This window comes from Odocoileus virginianus, chromosome 6 (assembly GCF_023699985.2).
Source record: "Odocoileus virginianus isolate 20LAN1187 ecotype Illinois chromosome 6, Ovbor_1.2, whole genome shotgun sequence".
Lineage (NCBI taxonomy): Eukaryota > Metazoa > Chordata > Mammalia > Artiodactyla > Cervidae > Odocoileus > Odocoileus virginianus.
The window spans coordinates 64091503-64116135 of NC_069679.1; the positions used below are offsets into that span (position 1 = coordinate 64091503).

A 24633-nucleotide genomic window follows, 5' to 3' on the forward strand; every position below is an offset into this window, starting at 1 on the left:
ATTTGGATATCTTCAGACGACTTCCACAACTAGTTATGCTGCAGAACCCTGTTTCAAAAACCTTGATTTCCACGGTTGCGCCGCTCACGCCACGCCACCCCACCCCCTACCCCACCCCACTTAATTTAGTCCCAGTCTGGATTTTTGTTTGTTTGTTTGTTTCTCCAACCTGGATTTAAACTTCATTTAGTGCTAGCAAACTTGGGAACAAAGGGAGCTTCCCTATGGAACAATCTGGTTTTTCTAATTAAAAACAAAGCCAGTGACGTGGTTGGCTTCTCGGTGGGAAGGCAAGAACTGACCCCTAAGGAAGAAACCCTCGGGCAACTTCGTAGTGAGACGCCAGTGCGCCACCGCAGCCCAGGGTGTCGGCAGAGGCGGCAGCTACGCCCACCAGCCGCCGCGGCGTAGGAAGCAGGGTCCCGCCCCCAGCCCCAGCCCCGCCCCCAGCCACGGTTTCCAGGCGACGCTCTGAAGCGGCCAGCGGGAGACCATGAGTACTCTCCCGGAGTTTTATTCGAGGCGGCGGCGGTGGGACTCGCACTCTGCCCAGTCGGATGTAAGTGCAGCTTCGGCCGACCCCCACCCCACGGCGGGTAGAAGGACAACCCCCGCGGCCCCCGCCCACCTCCGGCGCCCGAAGTGGCTCGGTGGCTGGGCCGCGGCGCTCTCCACTGCCTCAGCCGCGGCCTTGCCTTCCGCGCTCCCCGGGCGGGGCGCCGCCGTAGCCTGGGGCGAGTCGCATTCGAAGAGACCTGGGCAAAGTGGTCTACGAAAACCAGATGATGGAGGTGTGTTCAGCAAACGGTCAGAATTGAATTCCGACTCCCCACGCTGATATCCAGATGTAGGGAAGTTCCACCTCACCACCTCTGATGGGTTGTCTGCGAAATAAGAAACCCTCTGAGGAAGTAGTCCTGCTCGGGCCGGCTGGGACCCCCGGAGAGGAAAGGCTCCGGGCTGGTAGCTACGCAGCCTTGGAGAGCGCGAACCTGCAGTACGCTCGCTTGCTCTTGAAGGCCTGGGTCAGGGTTACAACAGGTGCTTAACTTCTCTGAAAGATTGGGGCCGCCTTGGGCACCAGTTTATTGTGGTCTAAGTCCCAATTAATCGGTAAATAGGTATGGTGAGCCTTGAGGTGATGCAGACTGTTAGCCTTCCGCTGTTCCTTCCCTTCCTTCCTTTCTCCCCTACTTTCCTCCCTTCCTTACTGTTTATTGAAACTACACCCCGAAATAATAAGATAAAATCCTGGCATCAAGTTAAAAAAAAAGTTTAAGGCTCTATAGCGTTAAAGAGCAAATAGTGAGAATTTTTGTTAAAAGTTCATTATGACGTGTTGCTTTTAAATTGAACCTTTAATTATTTTTGCTGCAATCATTTCATTTTACAGCAATTGGGATTGCGATTAGGGATGTGGTACTGGAAAGATGAAACCAAAACACTTGAATTCAGAAGGTAAATTTTAACAAAATTTTATTATATTATAGCTTTTATGAAAATTACATGTGTTTGTGTAAAAAAAAATTCAAGCAATACAGAAGAGTACAAAAAATAAAATGAATGTCTCCTGAACTCTCACCATCTAGAGATAACTATTTTGGCAGCCTTCCAGGTATCACTTTCTGATGACATTTATTAGCTGCTTCCTATGTACCAGAAACTGTGCTAATCAGTTTATTAACCCTTTAAAACAGCTGCATGTTAATCCACTTTTATATATGAAGAAACTGATGTCAAAGGGCTAAGAAGTTTGAGGAAAGCTAACTGACTTGGCCAAATCACACAACTCAGAGGTGAATAAGATGTTTTAAATCTAGGTCTACTTGGTTAACAGTCTATATTATTAACGACTTTATAAAATTGCTTTTTGAGTTATAGAAATAGAGTTTTACATTAATGAGACCATGTTATACCTGCTGCAATAGACTGTATATTTTACAAGGTAAAATTATTAGATTAGAAGAAAGAAAGTGAAAGTCAGGTCCGACCCTTTGTGACCTAGGCCAGAATACTGGAGTGGGTAGCCTTTCCCTTCTCCAGGGGATCCTATCTTCCCAACCCAAGAATCGAACCTAGGTTTCCTGCATTGCAAGTGGATTCTTTACCAGCTGAGCCACAAGGGAAGCCCAAGAATACTGGAATGGGTAGCCTATCCCTTCTCCAGCGGATCTTCCCTACCCAGGAATCGAACCAGGTTCTCCTGCATTGCAGGCGGATTCTTTACTAACTGAGCTACTAGGGAAGATTAGAACTAGTTTTAATTCTCCACTGGGAAAATATTGACTCTATTAAAAGTGTTTTTGCTAAACTAACAAGACTAGCCACCATCTGCTATGCACCTGTTATGTCCCAGGCATTTGCATGTTTTTCTGATTCATAAAACAGCCTTGAAAAGTGAGTGTTAATATCTCCTCTCCACTTCATAGATAAAGAAACATGGCTCAGGGAGATTAAGCAATTAAGCCAAAGTCACATAGCCAGAACAGCAGAACTGACATTTCGAACCAAGATTTATCTGATGCCAAAGTCCTTTCCACTTTAAACAGTATCTCCCTCCAATAGACTGTAAGCCCTCAGTGGCAGGAACTGTCTTAGTCATCTTCACATCCCTGAAGCTGTCTCCAGAATTTCACAGAGTAGGCACTCATCAAATGTTTACTGAATAAGTGCATACTGTACTAAGGACATGGGGGCTGTGGGAGGGAATTTGGAGTGTCATATACCCAGATAATCTGCTTTGCAAAGTAACAGCTTGATCTCAGGAGTGTTCAAGGTCTATCATATCAATTTAAGACCTTGGAAATTTCTTCCATGGTTTTGGTCTCCCTCCACCTAGGGTAGGTAGGCCACCTTTTACACCCACTAGCTGACAGGAGTTCACAGACATCTAGGTACTCTCAGATTCAGGTCAAGAGAAGATGACCCCTTTTCCTCTCCCCCACCTTTGCAGTTCCTGGCGTCTTTCCTGGATGAATGACACTGGGACTCTTACCCTTCAGAGAAGTAGTGCCCTATTCACAGGCAGAGTTTGTCTGACCTTTGCAGATTATACCCTGAGGAGGATAACTGTATCAGAATATAGCAGTATACCCATTATCTCCATGCATAAAATGACACAGTAATGGGCAGGGAAAGGGTAGTCATTATTTCTTAAGAAAAAGACCATGGAGAGTGGTTTGGAGGAAGACCTGGGTTCAAATGCTGGTTATGCTACTAATTTTGTGGTCATAATTTGTCAAGTTACTTAGCCTTGTTAGTTATAAGTTCCCTTATTCAGAAAATTAAATAATAATGCCTTCTGAGGAGTAAATGAGGGCATTGCATAGTTCATCAGCTTGCATGCCCATTTCTTTCTTATTTGTTAAAGAGGGAATACCTTGGAGACTTCCCTGGCTGTCCAGTGGTTAAGACTTCGCCTTCCAATGCAGGAGCATGGGTTCAATCCTTGGTCAGGGAGCTAAGATACCACATGCCTTGGGGCCAAAAATCCAAACATAAAACAGAAGCAATCTTGTAACAAATTCAATAAAGACTTTTAAAATGGTCCCCATCAGAGTATCTTTTACAAAAAGGAATACCTTTATTCACAGGTGAATTGGCCCACAAGACATGCATCTCTCTGACAGAGTGTCTGTAGTTCTATAGTTTCGTGTTTCAGGTGCCTTCTACTTCCAGCTGAGAGAGAATCAGCCCCTGTCTGAGTCTTTGCTAAGGTCATGGACTCCCCTGAGGATGCACAGGAAACTATACCTTCAGAAGCTTTAGACTTATTTTTCACCATAGCCTAAGAAAAGACTCTGGTAACTCTTGAAGAGCTCTAACTGGTGTGGAAGCCGAGTGGTCCAACCCTCTGCATCTTAGTGATGAGTTCTAAGAGAAAATATGACTGTTTTTTCTCATTTGTTTCAGAGCAAAGGAAAATGACATGATTGTTCTATAAATATCAGGGAAGCACATCAACACAACATGGTCTAAATAGGTTGCCAGATTGAAGTGGGGACTATGAAGATTGGAAGAAAGTATGGATCTAGGTCAGACTGTGGTTTGGGAGCCAATCAGAGGTGCAATTTAAGGGACAATTTTCAGTTATTACTAGTGCTGCTTCTTAATGATTCCAAAAGCACTGTGAGCATAGTCTGCTTTCAGAGCTATGGCAGGACACTCACAAGGAGGAATCCATCTCACCATCTGAACCAGAGGATGACTTTAGTCAAGTTAAAAACCACTCAGACAAGTGTGGGAAGGTGTTACATGTCCAGAGGTCATAAAAATAAAGATGAAGGTTTAGCAGTAAATGTCAGACTGTTGGCTAAGGGCATGCACTGCCACAAGTTCCAAATGCTGAGACATGGTCAGCCTTTCTGAGCCTTAGTTCTCCATCAGTAAAATGACATCCATGTACTGGATGATTTTTTTGATGTCCTCTAACACCAAATTCTATGATCTTATGACTTTATAATTCTAAGTTCACTTGACTTAGTTCACAGACCTGATCTGTAAGATCCCAAATGTGTCCTTTTCCTTATCATAAGGCTCTCTCATCTCCAATTTAACTCAGGCAAACTAATAGGGGAAGAAATGTTGAATTGTAGAGATGGATCTGAAACAAGGTTAGGAGGGAAGCAGTTTCATTTGACATTAACTGAGATTGGGTGTTTGTGTATTCTCTCATCTTCTAGAGAAGAAAAACCATGGGAAGGGCTGGTGACCTGAAATTTCATTAGCCTGGGGGGAGAGTTAACAGCCAATGGCTTATAAATGCCCAAAACACTTTGATGGTCCAAGGGAAAACTGAAAACAGCTTTGTGTTCTTGTACAGGGTGGTTATATTAATATTAATGCTGCACATTAGATATCCAGCAAGCAGAATGGACTTCACAGAGCTGTTAGAAAATGTCTGAATGTTTAGGGGAATTGACTATCTTGTTAAAGACTAAATGGTCTGTCAATAGAATGTATTGACCACACCACTTCCTCTATACCTCTATCAACATTTTTTAAGGTACGTGGGTTATATATCAGTACATTCTTTTTATTCTTGGAGGAGAAAATGGCAGTCTACTCCAGTATTCTTGCCTGGGAAATCCCATGGACAGAGGAGCCTAAAAGAAGGCTACAGTCCAAAGGTAACAAAGGGTCAGACATGACAGCATGCACGTGACACAAATTCTTATTACAAAAAAAAAAAACCCTCAAATAATACAAAAGCATACCGCTCTCTTCATCACCACACCACCTCTCTGTCCTATCCAATCCTCATCTCTCTCTGGAGATAGCCACTATCACCATTTTGTATCCTTTCATTTCTTTTTTTCTCACCATTCCCTCAGTATTTCAGCACACCCTCCCCCTAAATACCCAATCCATGGAGACCAGTGATAAGAAGAGGACAAGAAAGAATGAAAAGTTCAGGAATCATCCACTAACCAACTTGGTGCCAATGTTCTGAAAAAAAAAAAAGAAAAAAGTCATTCCCTTGAGGTGACATATCTAAAAGTATATACATGCTTTTAGATTCTAACCTAATTTTCAGTCTGAATATTGCCAGGATGTTGGCAAAAACTCCTGGAAGAAGAAAGTACCAAACTGATTAACTTTATTATTCCCATGGGAGGTATTTCTCTAAAATTATGACTTTGTGGGCAACCAATGCCAGAAAAAATGTAAAGGAAGTTGTTTCAAAACTTACGTTGACAAGGAGATGATAAGAGTGTATGTTCATGCTTAGAGAATGATTAGTCTGGGGAAAAGTGCTGCTATCTACTGTATCTACACTTAAACTTAACAAAGAGACCTGTAACTGTGGGCAGAGATTGAGCTTCTAAGTCATGTTATCAGTGTGGCATTATTTCAGGCAGAAAAATAAACATCATAATCCACAGTGGCTGCCAAACTAATGTATTTGGTAGACACCACAATTCTCTTAGAAAATGCATTCTTTATAAGGCAGGAACTGCATCCTGCTGATCTTTAAAACACTTTTTTCTGTTTTCCTATTAAGCATTTCCTAATAATCCTGAGAGCCTGTGCATTGACTATAATCAGACAATGGTTTTTTTTAATTTATTTTTTTATTGAAGGATAATTGCTTTACAGAATTTTGTTGTTTTCTGTCAAACCTCAACATGAATCAGCCATAGGTATACATATACCACCCCCCCCCCGACCTTTTGAACCTTTCTCCCATCTCCCACCACATCCCACCCCTCTTGGTTGATACAGAGCCCCTGTTTGAGTTTCCTGAGCCATACAGCAAATTCCCATTGGCTATCTATTTTACATATGGTAATGTGAGTTTCCATGTTACTCTTTCCATACATCTCACCCTCTCCTCCCATTTCCCCATGTCCATAAGTCTATTCTCTGTGTCTGTTTCTCCACTACTGCCCTGTAAATAAATTCTTCAGTACCATTTTTCTAGATTCCGTGTATGTGTGTTAGAATATGATAGTTATCTTTCTCTTTCTGACTCACTTCACTCTGTATAATAGGTTCTAGGTTCATCCACTTTATCAGAACTGACTCAAATGTGTTTTTTCTTATGGCTGAATAATATTCCATTGTGTATATGTACCACAACTTCTTTATCCAATCATTTGTCGATGGACATCTAGGTTGCTTCCATGTTCTAACTATTGTAAATAGTGCTGCAATGAAAAAAATGGGATACATGTGTCTTTTTCAATTTTGGTTTCCTCAGGGTATATGCCTAGGAGTGGGATTGCTGAGTCATATGGTGATTTTATTCCTAGTTTTTTAAGGATTCTCCATACTGTCTTCCTTAGTGGCTGTATCAATTTACATTCCCACCAACAGTGCAAGAGCATTCCTTTTTCTCCACACCCTGTCCAGCATTTATTGTTTGTAGACTTTTTGATGATGGCCATTCTGACCAGTGTGAGGTGATATCTCATTGTGGTTTTGATTTGCATTTCTCTGATTATGAGCAGTGTTGAGCATCTTTTCATGTCTTTGTTAGCCATCTGTATGTCTTCTTTGGAGAAATGTCTGTTTAGTTCTTTCCCCCACTTTTTGATTGGGTTGTTTTTCTGGCATTGAGTTGTATGAGCTGCTTGTATATTTTGGAAATTAATCCTTTGTCAGTTGTTTCATTTGCTATTATTTTCTCCCATTCTGAGGGTTGTCTTTTCACCTTGCTTATAGTTTCCTTTGCTGTGCAAAAGCTTATAAGTTTAATCAGGTCCCACTTGTTTATTTTTGCTTTTATTTCCATTATTCTAGGGGGTGGGTCATTATTCTAGGAGTTGGGTCATAGAGAATCTTGCTTTGATTTATGTCATCGAGTGTTCTGCCTATGTGTTCCTCTAAGAGTTTTATAGTTTCTAGTCTTACCTGTCTTTAATCTTACCTGTCTAGTCTTACCTAGTCTTTAATCCATTTTGAGTTCATCTTTGTGTATGGTGTTAGGAAGTGTTCTAATTTCATTCTTTTACATGTGTGTTCAGTTTTCCCAGCACCATTTATCAAAGAGGCTGTCTTTACTCCATTGTATATTCTTGCCTCTTTTGTCAAAAATAAGATACCCATAGGTGCATAGGTTTATTTCTGGGCTTTCTATCTTGTTCCTTTGGTCTGTATTTCTGTTTGTGTGCCAGTACCATACTGTCTTGATGGCTGTAGTTTTGTGGTGTAACCTGAAGTCAGGAAAGTTGATTCTTCCAGCTCCATTCTTCTTTCTCAAGACTGCTTTGGCTATTTGGGGTCTTTTGTGTTTCCATATGAATTGTGAAACTTTTTGTTCTAGTTTTGTGAAAAATGCCATTGGTAATTTGATAGGGATCACATTGAATCTATAGATTGCATTTGGTAGTATAGTCATTTTCACAATGTTGATTCTTCCTACCCAGGAACATGGAATATCTCTCCATCTGTTTATGTCATCTTTGATTTCTTTCATCAGTGTCTTATAATTTTCTACGTACAATTCTTTTGTCTCCTTAGGTAAGTTTATTCCTAGATATTTAATTCTTTCTGTTGCAATGGTGAATAGGATTGATTTCCTAATTTCTCTTTCTGATTTTTCATTGTTAGTATATAGAAATGCAAATGATTTCTGTGTATTGATTTTGTATCCTGCAACTTTGCTAAAATCACTGATTAGCTCAAGTAATTTTCTGATACTATCTTTAGGGTTTTCTGTGTACAGTATCATGTCACCTGCAAACAGAGCTTTACTTCTTCTTTTCCAATTTGGATTCCTTTTATCTCTTTTTCTTCTCTGATTGCTGTAGCTAGGACTTCCAAAACTATGTTGAATAATAGTAGTGAAAGTGGACACTCTTGTCAGACAACACTTATTTTTGATATTACAGCAATGCCTGACACAGAGTATGGCCTCAGTATATATTTATTGTTGCTTAATTGTGGTCCATTGTTAGTTAGGCCCGTTACTGCTCAATAATGGTTGTACAAAAACTAAAGAGTCTAAGAAACTCTGAGTTAAGTAAAGGTCCTGAAACCTTCTTTGAGATAATCAAGCTTTTAGAAGTGTCCACAGCGATGACAACTGAGTCCTGCTCAGGAGGCAGGACTGCCTGGTGGGTAAGCATATGGCTCTGTAGCTAGAGAACTGGCCCCAGTTCTGGCTCTGGCACTTGCTAAGTGATCTTGGTCAGTTTACTTGATCTCTTTCTAAAATTCAGTCTTTCTCATAATGGACAAATTGTGACAGTAGTAATATTTTCCTCATAGAGTTGCTGTGAGGATTGAATGAGATCATACTTCGAAGCACTTTGCACATAACAAGTACTCAGTAAATCAAAAAAAAATCCTTCCAAATTGATCACAAGCCTTCTATTTCTTGTGAAGTTACAGCTGGATTTTCAGATGAAATGTTTTGTTTATGGTGATATTCTGGGGTCTAGTGATATGTAGATGCTGAATACAAAGTCCAATCTTTTCATCTTTTCCTAGGTGGTGGTTCCACACGTGAATACATGGATTAAGTGTGGATGTGCCTCCGAGTCTCTCCAGGACACACAATATGTATCAGTCCTAACGTTCCATGAGCCATGGCAATGCTCTGATTAGTTTCTCCCAAGAAAAGATGAAGTTCCTAATTTTCTCATTTCTATTACAGTTTTACACCTGCAGTAGAACTCAAGGAAAGAGGAAAGAAAGGCAAAGCAGTTCACTTTGTTGAAATTGATGGTCCAGCTTCGGACAGGTAGCTTAACTACCACCATGGCAGTGTTGCTAATAGTGCCTCTTAGCAGAATGGCTTAAGCCTCTACAAACTCTTAAGAAAGTCTCACTCCCATATCTTAAGTTGAAATGTAAATACGCATCAAGGAGAGAACATGCACTATTTCACAGTTATGATGGGAGCTAGTCATCCCAGTGTATCCTTGTGATAAATTGGCTACAAATGAATTTTCAGCTTCTTATACTTTTAAAAAGAATTGAAAAGGATAGATATGCCAAAAATAGATGAACTAAATGTTCTATTTTGGGTGAAATTGATATTTTCATTTTATGTCAGGCAGTATACATTCCTCCTATCCCTAGCTTATACAATGTTTAATAAAATATATTCCAAAATGATCCTACATTAAATGAAACCCACGCATAACACTCAGGGTCTTCTTACTTTATAGTAAATACTTTCTGTGCCTCAGGATAGATTAAATACAACTAAAACCTTTCAAAGTACTACTGAAGGGCTTCCCTGGGGATTTAGTGGTAAAGAATCCACCTGCTGTGCAGGAGATTCGAGTTCCCTCCCTGATCCCGGGAGATCCCACATGCTGTGGAGCAGCTAGGCCCGTGTCTCACAACTGTTGAGCCTGTGTTCTAGAGCCTGGGAGCCATATCTACTGAGCCCATGTGCTGCAACTGTGGAAGTCCACGTGCCCTAGAGCCTGTGGTCCCCAACGAGAGAGGCCCTGGCAATGGGAAACCTGCTCACCGCACCTAAAGAGTAGCCCCTGCTTGTGCAACCAGAAAACCCCTTGCAGCAACAAGGACCCAGCATAGCCAAAAAATTTAAAAAAAAAATTTTTTTTTAAAGCACTACTAGAGACTATCATGTCCCCTAACAGGTTGACAGATAAACGGTTTGCTCTAAGAGATGATAAGTCACCCAGAGGCTTGGAGAAACGGAGTCAGCAGGGCAACGTTACACTCCACGATGCTAAATGTGAGTAACTGTGTCATCACCCTTACATGTGTTCCCTGGTGTCAGCCTCTAAGGCAGCAGTTTGTTCCTCTTTCAACTGTCCATCTTCTCTCCCTTCAGTTGTGGCTTTGCTTTTACTACAAGATACCGAGATGCCGCGTATCTGTTCCTTTACAACGTTTATGAGGTATGTAACACTTGTGAGACATTTTAGATCCTTTATCTTTTATTTTGAAGTCATTCCATCTGATAAATGATGAAAAATCTGAGTTTAGGAGAAAGAGCTGGCTCTATGCTAGCCATCCTCTCAGGATTCTGTTTCAAAGACTGAGACCACAGGGAGAAAAAGTCAGGCCACAGGAGCCCAAAATAAAGTCAAGGAGTATGGAGAGCATATTGTCAGAGTTCCAGCAAGTATGCACTGTGTGTATGTTAGTTAAAGGGTATGCTCACTTACTGAAGATCAGTGTTCTCCACTAGTTATGACTGGCAGCCCCAAGTACTAAGTGTGTGAGTCTGGCAGAGCTTCTTGTCCTTCCTAAGCGTCAGTTCCCTCAGATACAAGTTTGGAAGTCCTGGTGTCGCAGGTAGCTGTGCGTGGAAGGTGCTCCACGTGACAGCTGCACTTGCGACCGCTCAGTGGAAAATGGGTGTCCTGAACTGTGGGAGCGCCCTCAGATTCCCTCAGCATTCAGTGAAGACCATTCATGGCAAACATCTGAGAGTCTCTGCCTGATGCTTTCTTTATTCTGTGGCAGGTGCACCCTCAGCCAGACTACAGGGCAAGCTTGGGGTACTAGGGAGTCAGCGTCCCAGAAACAGCCTCCAGTCAGTGATATGCTGGAGGGAGAGTTGGCAGATAAATAGCCCACCTTCCACCTGTCAGGATAATTCTTGAGTTTTCTACACTGTCTCCCAGAGTCCCCCATGGGACTGAACTACACAGTGATAATGAACTTGTTAGCACCCCTTTTCTGTCTCACCTCTCCGCTGCCTCACTGATGTTTACTCTGGTCACTTCCAAGTAAACTACTTACTCTCATATCTGTCTCCTGCACGTTTCTGAGAGAACCCAGCCTAGGACAGGTACTTATTAATATCGTGGAAAAAAAAGTCTGCACTGCTCATCTTCATCTTGCTCTCAAGGTATGGTTAAGGAAAGCATGCCACAGTAAACATTTCCATCTGGGGCTAGAAAGGAAGCAGCAAAAATTTTGTAAGAATATTTGGAAAGAAAACAAAGGCTTTTAGTTTTAAAACACATGATGTAGGACTGTAAATCAATGCAATCTTTTTGGAGAACAAAACTTATGAAACTTTAATGTACAGATATTCTGTGTCCTAGCCTTTTCACTTCTAGGAGGTTACTAAAAAATGTGGCTATGAGAATGATTACTGCAGCAATGTCTATAATATTTTTTAAAAACTTAAATATCCATCAGTATAGGATTAGTTAAATTATGAGCTACAGAATACTTTATCCAGCTGTTTAAAAAAATTAGAAAAATCTATACATGGTATCATGGAAAGAGGTCCATCCTACACAGATAAGTGACAGAAGCAAGTTTCAAAGACTTGTGTATACAGAATTGTCCCATTTGTTACAAAAATATTTAAGGCATATATTCATGCATATGTATGTGTGTTGGTAGGGGAGGACCTTATATGTGATTGTCTGTGCTCTAGAAAGGTTAGGATGGATTCATGCCAAACTCTTACCAGTGGGTTCCACTAAGGAGTAAGATGGTGACCAAAAGAGTGAGGGGAGAGCCTTTTTACCTCATACATTTGTGTACATTTTTTTAACAACAAAGTTACCTATAGTATAAAAACTTTTAAAAAATGAAAACTAACTGATAAGCAAAATTGTAATTCAGTTGTGATCTCCTAAAAAGTTTTGTTTACAAAGTCAGATTTCTTATATCTTCAACAGTTATAGTAGATAGAATTTTAAATGTAAATTAGTTGTGTGATGGGTATGCTGACATGTGTTTCTACTACTTCTTGTGTTGTGTGCCCATGTATTTTTTTATGACTAGCTTCATGATTGAAATACGTTGTCATTATTTTCTTTTAATCTCCTCATAGGAATAAGATTCTTGACAATTTCCTTATGGCATTGTTGTACTACTTATATTATTACTTGGAAAAAATCTCACAGGAAAAGAAACCCAAAAGCTATATGGTGTAAGTAGAATTTTATAGTGCATTAAAAAAAATTTGATTTATTTATTTCTGGCTGAGCCTCGGGGCTTCCAGGATGTTAATTCTCCACCAGGGACTGAACCCAGGGTCCTGGCAGTGAAAGCACCAGTCCTAACCACTGGACCACCAGGAAATTCCCCATAGTGCACTTCAAGCTTTATCACTGCCAGTATTAAAACTAACTTCTGTGTAGGCTAAAGAGATGATGGAAATTGAGAAATCTTGGGTTATTAAGATAAAATGTTATTTAGTATTTCTCTTATAAAATAAAAAATAAAATGTTTATTATTATTAAACATTTTACAGGGAGGAGTTCTCTTTTTGAGTTCTCCAGTTTTAATGCTCACTGAATAATTCAGATGGTGTATTCTGTTAACTAAATATTCCAAATAATATAGACCAACACTGCCCAATAGAAGAGTATGCTCAACTTTTGAGAGCTATGTATGTAATTTAAACTTTTCTGATAGCTATATTTTTAAATTATAAAAAGATACAGGGGAAATTAATTTTAACAAGGTTTTTTATTTAATCCAGTGACTCAAAAATATAATCATTCCAACTTGTAGTCAATGTTAGGAAGTTATTAATAAAATACTTTATTTTATTTAGCAAGTTTTTGAAATGAGGTCTATTTTATAATATTCCTCAATTCAGAGGAATTGAACAGTGTGGATATAGATATTATTTCTCTTTTTCATGCTTACAAAGTTCTTGCTAAAGCGTTTGTAAGCATCTAATTAAAAAAAAACTAAGAATTAAAAAAAATTAACAGGTTTGACCCAAATGATATTCCACATCACAGAAGAAAACAAGATTTCTTAGGCTACATATGAAGAATTTAATCATTTTAGGTGGAGGTGGCTCAGAGCTATACAGGGCAAGAATCTGGGAACTCAGCGTCCCAAGCGGAACAATGCCTCTCAGGCATGGTGACCTTTGCAAGCCATGAAACTTTTCCAGTGCCCTCCCCAGTACATGTGGAACCAACCCAATGATTTAGCTCTTAGAAATGCTGGATAAGAGTCATCAGTTTGTTGCTGTGGAATGTTTTCAAAATGCAAAATCCTTGCACATAAACAGGCAGCCTGAGAAACATTTTGTGGACAGATGAATGTATTGGGATAGCAGTTTTCTAAGGAGCCAAATAAATAATTCAAACATTGCTGCTCCAGTAAAGCCATTATAATATGAAACATCCAGCAGAGCAGCCAGAGATTGTGAAAAGTGTTTCTATGGTAGCAGAGGGGCTCAAGCTAGCCGTGGGCTCAGAAACTTTGAGGAGTCTTACTGTTTCCAAAGATGAAATTTATTAGACTTTGATAGCATATTAGCTTTTATTTTGTATGGTGTTTTCAAATTCTGTAGGTTATTGCTACTCAAGTCAGAGACATTGTTTCAGTTCTTAATCTATAAGAATAGATAACAGAGAAGAAAGTTTTCTTAGTTATTTTTGAAATGTACTAAAATTATAGAACCCAGTAATATTTGGTTGGGGGTTCCTTGGTGGCTCAGATGATAAAGAATCTGCCTGCAGTGCAGGACATCTGGGTTTAATCCCTGGGTTGGGAAGATACCCTGGAGAAGGGAATGGCTACCCACTCTAGTATTGTTGCCTGAAGAATTCCATGGACAGAGTAGGGCTACAGTCCATGGGGTTGCAGAGTCAGACACAACTGAGCGACTAACACTCACCTTTTTTTTCAGTGATATTTGTTTATTTTCATAGAATGAATCAGTTACAGAATGACTGAAAAATGCAAGCCTTAAAAGTAATGGTTCTGAGGTGTGATTCTAAAAAAGCATAACTTCATTTTCAAGTTTCCATTAGTTGATTGGTTTATTTATTATAATAGAAACAAATTAAATTACATTGAGGTATCTGGGCATAACTTAAAAATTAATTTCAGTCAAAATAATGAGGTCTAACATAGAGATAATAGTTAGCATTCACTTTCAGTTATTGTCCAGATTAGATAAGATAATGCATTTTATCCTAACCTAGTGGTTGGCACTTGGAAGGAAAGCCTATAACCTGTGAGAGGTGAGTGGGAAGAGATATAGAAAGATGTCAAAGATACACTTTGATGATCTTAGATGACTAAAAGACCTCATTCCAGAAGAAGAAGCCTTATCCCCATTTTACCAATGATGAGGCTAAGGCTCAGAGAGTTTAAATAGCTAGCTGGAGGTTACCTGCCAAGTTAGTGGTGGAGTTGAGACCAGAACGCATGCCTCTGACTCTCCACAGTCTGTCTGTGTGGTGTGCTCTCATCCCTCACTAGTCAGATTGGCTTTCTGTCGCTAAGGCTATCCATTTGTAATTAGGACTTACAGCTTCTGAACAAAGGCTCAATTATGTATGCAGTTTTAAACATCATAAGTATTTTCAAGTTTTTACAAGCTTCATAATTATAATTTTAAATGTTGGCATAACGTTCCATCAAGCCACTGTATGTTAGTGACTTATAGATCTGCCTGTTAAGAAGCAATGTAGCATAGTGATAACAGCACAGACTTTGGTGCCTGGCTTAAATCCCACAGGGACTCATATGTTAGATCCTTGTCAAGTCCTTAAACAGTAACTGGCTGTGTTACTACAGCCTGTATTACTATTCCTATTATCCCTCCATTTTATATATTTTTGGAGTCTCCAGTTTTTCTGATAGACATAAATAATTGCATTGATATCTTCATATGTTACATTTCTCCCCTAACTTTGAATGATTTTTTAAAAAAATTTCCAGGAGAGATTGTTGGATCAAAATTTATGACTAATTGTGTGGCACTTGAAATTATTACCAAAATTTTTTCCAGAGGATTATACCTGGGTTTGTTTTAAAATGTTAGGCTCTACCCAGACATAATGGAACCAAAATCTGAAAGAGGAGTTGGCATTGGAAATTTGGACTTCTAGCAAATACCCCAGGTGAAATTTTTTAAACTATTAAGACTTGAGAACCATTTGCCCAAACATTTCAAACCATTTCTTCGTTGTTGTTTGGTTTGCTTTGTTTTCAGCAGCAAAAGGAGAGATTAACCACCAATAGGTGGATCTGGCAAAGCAGAGGTAAAGGCTGAAGGTGGTGCTTCTGAAGGAAACAGGGAGGCAGGAAACAGTGATGGTCATTGGGGTGCTCCTGGGAGAGTGTGTGTTGGGTTATATGATATTTGGGCATTTAAAGTTAGAACCCACTTTTATCTTTTGCAAGAAGCTCATGTTATTCTTATGACTCACAGGCTTTCTCACCATGTGTGATAAAGTTTTGTGCTTGGAAACATCTGTGTTATCCTTAAACCCACTCCCTTTGCCCACAGCTTATCCTCCTGTCTAGTGGTTAACAACAGAAGGGGCAGTATGCTGTTCCTGTTGTTTAAAGTGCATTTCATCTGATTTAAATCTTTCTGAAAACAAAAGGGCAGGAAACAAGATAGTGACACTTCATTTTTCAATAGCAATCACTGGAATATATTGTCGGCAATATTGTTTCCTACTGTATTGTACTGCAAAGCTTCTAAAATTAGGCTTCAGACATGCTGTAACCTAAAAACAGAGTGTCTTTTAGAAAGTACATTTGCAATTCAGTTGGATGGGGCTGTGTTTTACAGGGAAGCAGGAAGGTGATTGTAATTGATGCCAGAGTTCCCAGAGTGGTTCCTCACTAGTGCCTTTTTAGCAAACAAAGAACTGAGGGTGGACAGACGCTGAGTTGTTCAAACATTGAGCCCCCAAACGTAGTAGGAACGTCAGAAAACCCACAGGCAGCTAAGGTGGGAAAAAGTCTCCATGGCTGTTATAGCAAAACAGCAGGAAAGTGGGCTACTCACTGCCTCAGAAACTAGGATAGGGAATTTGTTAGTTGAGCTGTTCTCAATTAGGACTGTCTGTGTATAAAATTAAGGGTACATCAGTTCAGTTCAGTCTCTCAGCCGTGTCCGACTCTTTGCGACCCCATGGACTGAAGCACGCCAGGCCTCCATGTCCAATCACCAACTCCTGGAGTTTACTCAAACTCATATCTATTGAGTCCGTGATGCCATCCAACCATCTCATCCTCTGTCAGCCCCTTTTCCTCCCGCCCTCAATCTTTCCCAGCATCAGAATCTTTTCAAATGAGTCAGCTCTTTGCATCAGGTGGCCAAAGTATTGGAGTTCAGTCCTTCCAATGAACACTCAGGACTCTCAAGAGTACATAGCACAATATATAAAGAATCTCTAAAAAATGAATACTCAGGACTTCCCTGGTGGTACACTGGATAGGAACCCACCTGTCACTGCAGAGGACACAGGTTTGATCCCTCATCTGGGAAGATTGCTCAGGCTGCAGAGCAGCTAAGCCCGTGAGCCACAGCGACTGAGCCCGCGCTATAGAGCTTGTGCCCCGCAACAAGAGAAGCCACTGCAGTGGGAAGCCCTCACACTGCAATGGAAGAGTAGCCCTCTGCGACTAGGGAAGGCCCGTGTTCAGGACCGAAAACTCAGCACAACCATAAAATAAATAAAATAAATTAATAATATTCGGCACAAACTGGAGATGCTGATTACAATGATAAATGTCAAAGGACTTGGAGGACCTTCTTCTGCCCCAGCTCAAATAAAAAAAAAGGAACGATAAGTGAAATGTGTTGACTCACTTCTGTTTCTTTCAAAATAGTTTATACTTCTGACTTTTCACTAGTTGATAAAGACATTTACCAAATTAATCCAGATTATTGTTTTTCTTTTCAGGGGCCTTGTAGAGAAAAAAATTAATCTAGATTTTTGTTTTTCTTTTCAGAGGCCTTGTAGAGAAAAAAGAAATGGAAATGATTATCAGTAAGTTAGAAGCAGCACAGAAATACTTGGCACAGAAGTACTGTGTCCTTGTCCTGGGCTTGGGAATGCCCGAGAAGCATCACATGAGCTGCGGAAAGTAAGCACCCATTTAGATCTTCATTTGTGTGTATATCCACATCCTTACCACCCTTAACTTTGACTTTTGGTGCCCTTGAGAAAGGCTTATTCTTTGTTGTACAGAATAAGTGGGCTCAACTGAGACTGTCCCAGACTCATGTAATGTAGTGTTGGAGAGAGCCAAGTGAGTCCAGGAAGAACCCCAGAATCTCAGCTGATTTTTTTTTTCTTTCTTTCAATTAAAGTTGATTTACAATGCTGTGTTAGTTTCTAGTGTGACAGATATTTTAACAACCTGCTACCACTTGGGTTTAAGTTTCTTTCAAATTGAATAGGAGTGAAACATATACATTACCATATGTAAAATAGATAGCTAGTAGGAAGTTGCAATATACACAGGGAGCTCAGCCTGGTGCTCTGATGACCTGGAGGGGTGGGATGAGGAGGGACGTTCAAGAGAGAGGGGACATATGTGTACTTACTGCTGATTCACGTTGTTGTATGGCAGAAACCAACACAATATTATCAAGCAGTTATCTTCCAAATAAAAGAGTAAGAACAGTAAAAGTAAAGAAGTTCTCTCAAATTATATCAGCTCAGTGAAATCTTGCTTTCCTGTTGCCAGACAAGGGCTACTTGGCTGCCTTGGGTAAGAAGCCGAGTGATGGGCCAGTGTTGAAGCGGGTATTGGGTGTGTCCTCGGCCCTTCTGCTGATTGTCTTTTAGAAACAGTTGTGGGTATGAGTAAGGTAGGAGTGGTAAAATGACCCCATTTGTGGAAGGATATTTTTTACCTTAGGATGACAGTTTATAATAACTAATATAATTAAAATTTTAAACTGTCATATCACAGGAAAGTTTGGGATCACAGGAGAGAAAATTCCAATCCTTAACCCAAAATCTCCCTCTCTGAGTACTAATTTCACAATAGGCTCAAGACCCGTCTCTGGTCATAGTCAGACTTTTAAAATTTTTTTAAACTTTATTGGCAAAGAACCCAATACATAATTTCTCTTGTCTCCACATTCCTCCACATTTTTCAAAATACAAATATTTGTATTGTATATACTTTTTTGTGTTCCACATTTTTTCTGTGAGCCTTATTCTAGTATTCTGCTTATATAATCTCACCTACTACTTTGAATAGCGTATGACATTATATTCTGTCATATAATGTACCAGTTTGCTTAACCATTCCTCTTACGTACACTTGTGTAGTTTCAGTTTTTATGCTTTGTTTTAACATTGAATATCTTTACATAAGTAACTTTGTTCATTTGCGCTGTTTTTTTGTTGTTGTTATTCAGTCACTGAGTCATGTCTGACTCTTTGCCACCTCATGGATTGTAGCACGCCAGGTTTCTCTGTCCTCCACTATCTCCCAGAGTTTGCTCAAATTCATGTCCATTGAGTTGGTGATGCCCTCTAACCATCTCATTCTCTGCTGCCCCCTTCTCCTTTTGCCTTCAATCTTTCCCAGCATCAGGATTTTTTTCCAGTGAGTCAGCTCTTCACATCAGGTGGTCAAAGTATCCTACCTTCAGCTTCAGCAAGTCCTTCCAATGAATATTCAGGACTGAGCTCCTTTAGGATGGACTGGTTTGATCTCCTTGCTGCCCAAGGGACTCTCCAAAGTGTTCTCCAGCACCACAGTTCAAAAACATCAGTTCTTCAGCACTCAGCTTTTCTTATGGTCCAACTCTCACATTGGTGCGTGACTACTAGAAAAACCATAGCTTTGACTATGTGGACCTTTGGCAGCAAAGTGATTTCTCTGCTTTTTAATATACTGTCTAGATTTAGCAGGAATAAAGTGGCTAGGCCAAAGCAGAAACTCAGTTGTGGCTGTGTCTGGTGGTGAAAGTAAAGTCCAATGCTGTAAAGAACAATATTCCATAGGAACTGGAATTGGAGTTGAAAGGAAAAATATAATAAATCTAGACAGCTCCCTAGTGTCTTTTCCTCTTCTTTAAAGGACACTAATCCCATTATGGGGCTACATCCTCTTGACCTCATCTAAATTCAGTTATCCCCCAAAGGCCCCAATTCCAATTATCATCACTTTGGAAAGGTTTTAAGGGCTTCAACATATGAATTAGGTTGGGGGAAAGACACATTCCATCTATAACAAGGTTAAAAAAACACTCTAAAAAACATTTTTAAGTACATTTTTATTACATTGTATTTTTTTTTATATAAACTTTAAAAGAACTCATGTTTACAAGTGATTGCCTCAGTACATTACCTAGAGATGTTGTTCTTTCTGCTGTTGTGGGCCATGTCACCTGCTTTGGAGAATTTAATCAGTTTTTTAGCTCACTACCCCCATTCACGTAACAAATTTTATATAGGCCAAATTGCTGAACAATGGATATTGAGTAAAACAGATTATAACATGACTTTACCAGAAAAAGTTGTTAATTGGCCATGGGTGTTGATTGTGTCCTTGCATGAAGTTTGTATTGCTCTTTGTGGTTGTTTTTATTTAGAGAAGATAAGGACAATGTTTTTGCCAGTTATGAGTTATGAACTGATTTTAACATATCATTATTTAACTTCTTCCTGTTGTGAACAAGCTTCTATTCTGTGTATTTTCTGACTTTTCTTTCTAATGTATGCATACTTAATGTTGGACTAGAAGACCTTATGCTGTTTATCTCTGGAGATAAAGATTTCAGTAGAACCAGTAATTTAGTGGCTGTTAATTTAGTGCTTTCATGATTCTTGAGAAGTAGGAGGACATGTCTTTCTGTTCTAAATACATCTGTGAAATCCTGATATTACAAAAGCTTCAGCAAAATTTTGATGAACTTGTTGAGTAAAAGTGCTCCGTTTTCCAGGATAGATGAGAAAACCTCCAAATGGCACAAGCCCATAGAACTGGATCTGATCTTTGGTTATGGCCAATTCTGGCTCCAACCCCACCTCTACCCTAGAAGGCATACCCTCCTCCTCTGCGCTCAGGGCAGCTGTCACCTGATTGGCGGTGGGGATGGGAATGGGGACAAAGAGGTTTCTTTGAAGCTCAGGTGCTTAAGTCATCTTTAAGTCCTTCTCCCCAACCCTTACCTTCAGTCACTTGCACCAAGGCCTCTTTTCCCTCTCCCAAGCACATGCCTTTGAAATTTCTCTTCCCTTGTACAGAGCAGGCCTTGACCATCTTTTAAACCTAAGGCAGCAGGGGTCCTGGTGGGAACACAGTTTTTTTTTTCTCTCCCCAGCTCAGAACCCCATATGTCTGGCTCTAGGCTTTACACCCCTTCAGGAATGACTGAAAATATGATTTGGTTTAGAGCTAAGAGTCTCATTTAGCAGGAAGGAAAAAGAAACCACATAAGAGACCATGACAGTCTCTGAGTTTACCAACAGCCTGGCTTCCCCCTCTTTCCTTTGGATTTCACCCTCACAGGTAAATGTAAGGCCTCTTTGTTGACCGGCATGGCAGCCACTTACCACGTGTGGCTACTGAGTGCTTGGAATGTGGCTGATCCACATTAATATATGCTGTAAGTGTGAAAAATGCACTGTACAAAAAGTTTAAAAGTGAATAAAATAACTCACTGATAATTTAAAATATTGATTATATATTGAAATGATAATATTTGGGGGTAAAATAAGTATATTATTAAAATTAATATCACCTGTTTCTTTTTACTGTGACTCCTATAAGGTTTTAAGTCACATTTGTGGGTTGTATTATATTTCTTCTGGATTATGCTCTTATCAACCTGTGTCTGTTTTGTTTCTGATTCTTTTTGCATCCAATAGCCATAACCACTGTTTGAGATTTTTTTTCTTTATTTTAAAGCCAGTCTCTAGTTCTTTATTTCCATTCCTGCCAACACCTTGTGTTGCCTCTTCACCACTGTTTCCCTCTCCTCACCTCCCGGACATACACTTTACCAGATATATTTGGAAGAATACATTTCCTCGCTGGATTGTTTATCCTGAATTTATACTCATTATGTATATCTTGAATTTCTATTAATTTATTTTAGCTTTTTCTATGAGTCCCACTCTATTTTTTTTTAATAAAGTGTAGTTAATTTACAATGTTGTGTTAATTTCTGCTGTACAAAGTGATTCAGTCACATAAACATCATTTTTCATGTTCTTTTCCATTATGGTTTATCACAGGATATATTGATTAACCAAACACTAGGGGTTTTGAGCTGGGTAACCTTGAAAGTTGAAGAAAAAGACATTGGCACTCATGCCTTTTTGATAGCATTTATGTGAGTAAATAGTTATGAGATCATTGGTAATAATCTGCAAAGAGCCCTTTTGAAGATAAAGGATTGCCTAGATCACCGAAATATTGAATTTCCCTTTTAACCTATAGTTATGATTTGTTTTATTTCAGGGGAAAAATATCAGATACACAAAAAGACTGGAAATTCTTTGAGGTGAGTTACTTACCTTTGGGGACTCTGCTCTTTGACATGAAACATGAAGTATAGCAATAACCAATAGTTACTTTTCAGGCACATGTTTTTAGTAAATATCTTCTAAAAAGGATCTTAATAAGCTGTGTGCCATTCCTTAAATCTTTGGTCTGATTTTCCTCCTGCAAAAGTGAGTACGTGTATAAGTTCCCACAGTGCTTCAGGCATGAGGAGAGAGTGGGTCATCTTGGTTTGCATCTCCTTAGCGGTGTTCCATAGACAGGAGTTTCCCATGTCAGTTTTCATGTCATTGCTGTGGACTGTGATTCTTGTCTGTCTTCTGTTGTAGTCCTTTTATACATTCTGTACATATGTAGCCTGGATTGTCTTCCGACGTCAACACTTCACAGAGATTGAGGAAGAAATAGGAAGGCTCTTTCGTTCCAACATGTTCAACATTCCTCGAAGGAAGCGTGAGGATGAAGAGTCAGGAGGGGAAAAGAAGCGCATGACTTTTGTACAATTCAGGTATGACCTTTTGACTCTCCTAAGTTCAAGGACGTTGCTAGAAAACAGGATGATGTGACCTAAATGTCATCTCTGCTTCTCCCTGCCAGGAGAATGATGGCAAAACGCCCAGCGATTAAAAAAGCCATTCACATGCGCTCTCCAGTCATGTCCACTCTGCTGCCCTCTCTCAGAGAAAAAGCTCAGAATGTCTCTGAGAAAAAGTACCGTCGAATAGGCACGAAATTCCCAGCCCAGCTGCAAGAGCCCAGGGAAACTCTGGACTCTTTGCACATGCCAATGTAAGTGGCCCCAGGGGAGAGGAAGGAGAGATGGAGAGTTGTGTGTTGCTTCCTAGTTGGGACCCAGGAGGGGCAGGGGCTCAGACACAGTGCTTCTGCCAGAAAGTTGAAAAAAGGTGGAAACACAGTCTTCCTACCATCCCTGGCTCCTGTCCACCTGTTTTCTTTCCAGATCAGCTCTTGGTATATGCATCTAGGCTAGAAAAAACTAGAAAGTTATACTAGACTTCAAACAGTTTTAATTTGGTGAAGTGAGTAGCAGACTTTGTAAGACTGAGGTTTTCCCATTAGAAGAATAATCTTTGGGAAATGTGGTACAAAATCTTGCTCGGTGTCAAGTTTTTGGACCCATATTTAAGACTACAGTGGTGGTTCATAGAAATAGGGAAAGCTTAAAGAAAGTAATAGGTGCATAAATCTGTGTGTGTGTGTGTGTGTATCAGTCTTAGCTTTATACACATACAAAGCACAACCTTAGTTGTGCCTTAGTCTTTGACCTCAGCAAAGATTCATCTATACCAATAATTCTTTCCACAGAGTTGGCATCTTGGGGGAGCCTCGATGTCAGTTCAACCCCCATACCCTTATCCCCCTTGATCCAGAAGAAAGCATGAAGTCTGGGAAATCGTCTTCCCTGATAGAAAGAAATAACTTGAGGATTCAGGATACACTGGACTTAGTCATGAGAACACTGTCCTCTCAAACAACATTCCCTAAATAATCTATACATTCCACTTCTATAGTTAATTCTTATATTTGAAGTAAACTACTTTGACTTAATCACTAATTATTTAAGACTAATGTTTATTATTAAACTTTAAAACTTATCCAAATTATTTTGCTAAAAGTTCAACAGTAGACTAAAGAATTCTTGGAAGCTTTTGAAAAGCTCATTTTGCTATATTTAATAGTTTGCTTCGTTAATTATTTACTTTCTTGGCTTTACATGACTGTGTAGAGTAATGTATTAGGACATTTGCCTTTTTATACTGCTCAATGAACAATGCAAAGAAGTAGAAGAAAGCAATAAAATGGGAAAGACTAGAGATCTCTAAGAAAATTGGAGCTATCAAAGGAACATTTCATGCAAGGACGGGCATGATGAAGGACAAACATGGTAAAGACTTAACAGAGGTTAAGGAGAGGTGGCAGGAATACACAGAAGAACTGTACAAAAAAGGTACTGATGACCAGATAACCATGATGGTGTGGTCACTCACCTAGAGCCAGACATCCTGGTGTATGAAGTCAAGTGGGCCTTAGGAAGCATTACTACCAATAAAGCTAGTGGAAGTGATGGAATTCCAGCTGAGCTATTTAAAATCCTAAAAGATGCTGTTAAAGTGCTGCACTCAATATGTCAGCAAATTTAGAAAACTCAGCAGTGGCCGCAGGACTGGAAATTGTCAGTTGTCTTCCCAATTCCAAAGAAGAGCAGTGTTAAAAAATGTTCAAAAGTGAAAGTTGCTTAGTCGTGTCCAACTCTTTGTGACCCCATGGACTATAGCCCGCCAGGCTCCCCATCCAGGGAACTTTCCAGGCTAGAATGCTGGAGTGATTTGCCATTCCCTTCTTCAGGGGATCTTCCCGACCTGGGGATCAAACCTGGGTCTCCTACATTGGAGGCAGATTCTTTACCATCTGAGCCACCAAACCACCAGACAACTGGGCTCACTTCCTATGCTAGTAAAGTGAAAGAAAGTAAAAGTCACTCAGTTGTGTCCAACTCTTTGCCACCCCATGAACTATACAGTACATGGAATTTTCCAGGCCAGATTACTGGAGTGGGTAGCCTTTCACTTCTCCAGGGAATCTTCCCAACCTGGGGATTAAACGCAGGTCTCCTGCATTGCAGGCAGATTCTTTACCAGCTGAGCCAACAAGGGAAGTCCAAGAATATTGGAGTGGGTAGCCTATCCCTTCTCTAGGGGATCTTCTTGACACAGGAATTGAACTGGGGTCTCCTGCATTGCAGGTAGATTCTTTACCAACTGAGCTACCAGGGAAGCCCCATGCTGGTAAGGTTATGTTCAACATCCTTCAAGCTAGGCTTCAGCAGTACTTGAGTGGAGAACTTCCAAATGTACAAGCTGGGTTTAGAAAAGGCAGAGGAACCAGAGGTCAAATTGCCAACATTCGTTGGATCATAGAGAAAGCAAGGGAATTCCCCAAAAACATTTACTTCTGCTTCATTGACTA

The 24633-nt window shown here is 39.9% G+C and overlaps 1 protein-coding gene across 6 annotated transcripts; it reads left to right on the top strand.

Annotated features, from left to right (window-relative positions):
* The first annotated feature begins 429 nt into the window (after window positions 1-429).
* On the top strand, window positions 430-23221 carry PPP1R36 (protein phosphatase 1 regulatory subunit 36). 6 transcript variants are annotated; one of them, XM_020879211.2, is made up of 11 exons: window positions 431-559; window positions 1394-1458; window positions 9104-9190; window positions 10065-10162; window positions 10262-10328; window positions 12230-12328; window positions 17125-17259; window positions 21604-21646; window positions 21975-22153; window positions 22243-22434; window positions 22972-23221. In XM_020879211.2, the coding sequence occupies exons 1-11, from the start codon at window positions 494-496 to the stop codon at window positions 23153-23155; spliced, it is 1215 nt and encodes a 404-aa protein (XP_020734870.1). In that variant the 5' UTR covers window positions 431-493; the 3' UTR covers window positions 23156-23221. The 6 variants fall into 6 exon arrangements, with proteins under 6 accessions (XP_020734872.1, XP_070325581.1, XP_020734870.1 ...); XM_020879212.2 differs by lacking the exon at window positions 431-559 and adding an exon at window positions 604-791; XM_020879213.2 differs by lacking the exon at window positions 12230-12328 and having other exon boundaries at window positions 430-559.
* Window positions 23222-24633: the final 1412 nt, after the last annotated feature.

What these genes read in the sequence shown, in the direction of transcription:
- PPP1R36 (XM_020879211.2), top strand. Translation starts at nt 494, where the DNA reads ATGAGTACTCTCCCGGAGTTTTATTCGAGGCGGCGGCGGTGGGACTCG. An exon ending in ATGACTTTTGTACAATTCAG is followed by an intron (nt 22,154 to 22,242) that starts GTATGACCTTTT and finishes TCTCCCTGCCAG; the next exon opens with GAGAATGATGGCAAAACGCC. An exon ending in GACTCTTTGCACATGCCAAT is followed by an intron (nt 22,435 to 22,971) that starts GTAAGTGGCCCC and finishes TTCTTTCCACAG; the next exon opens with AGTTGGCATCTTGGGGGAGC.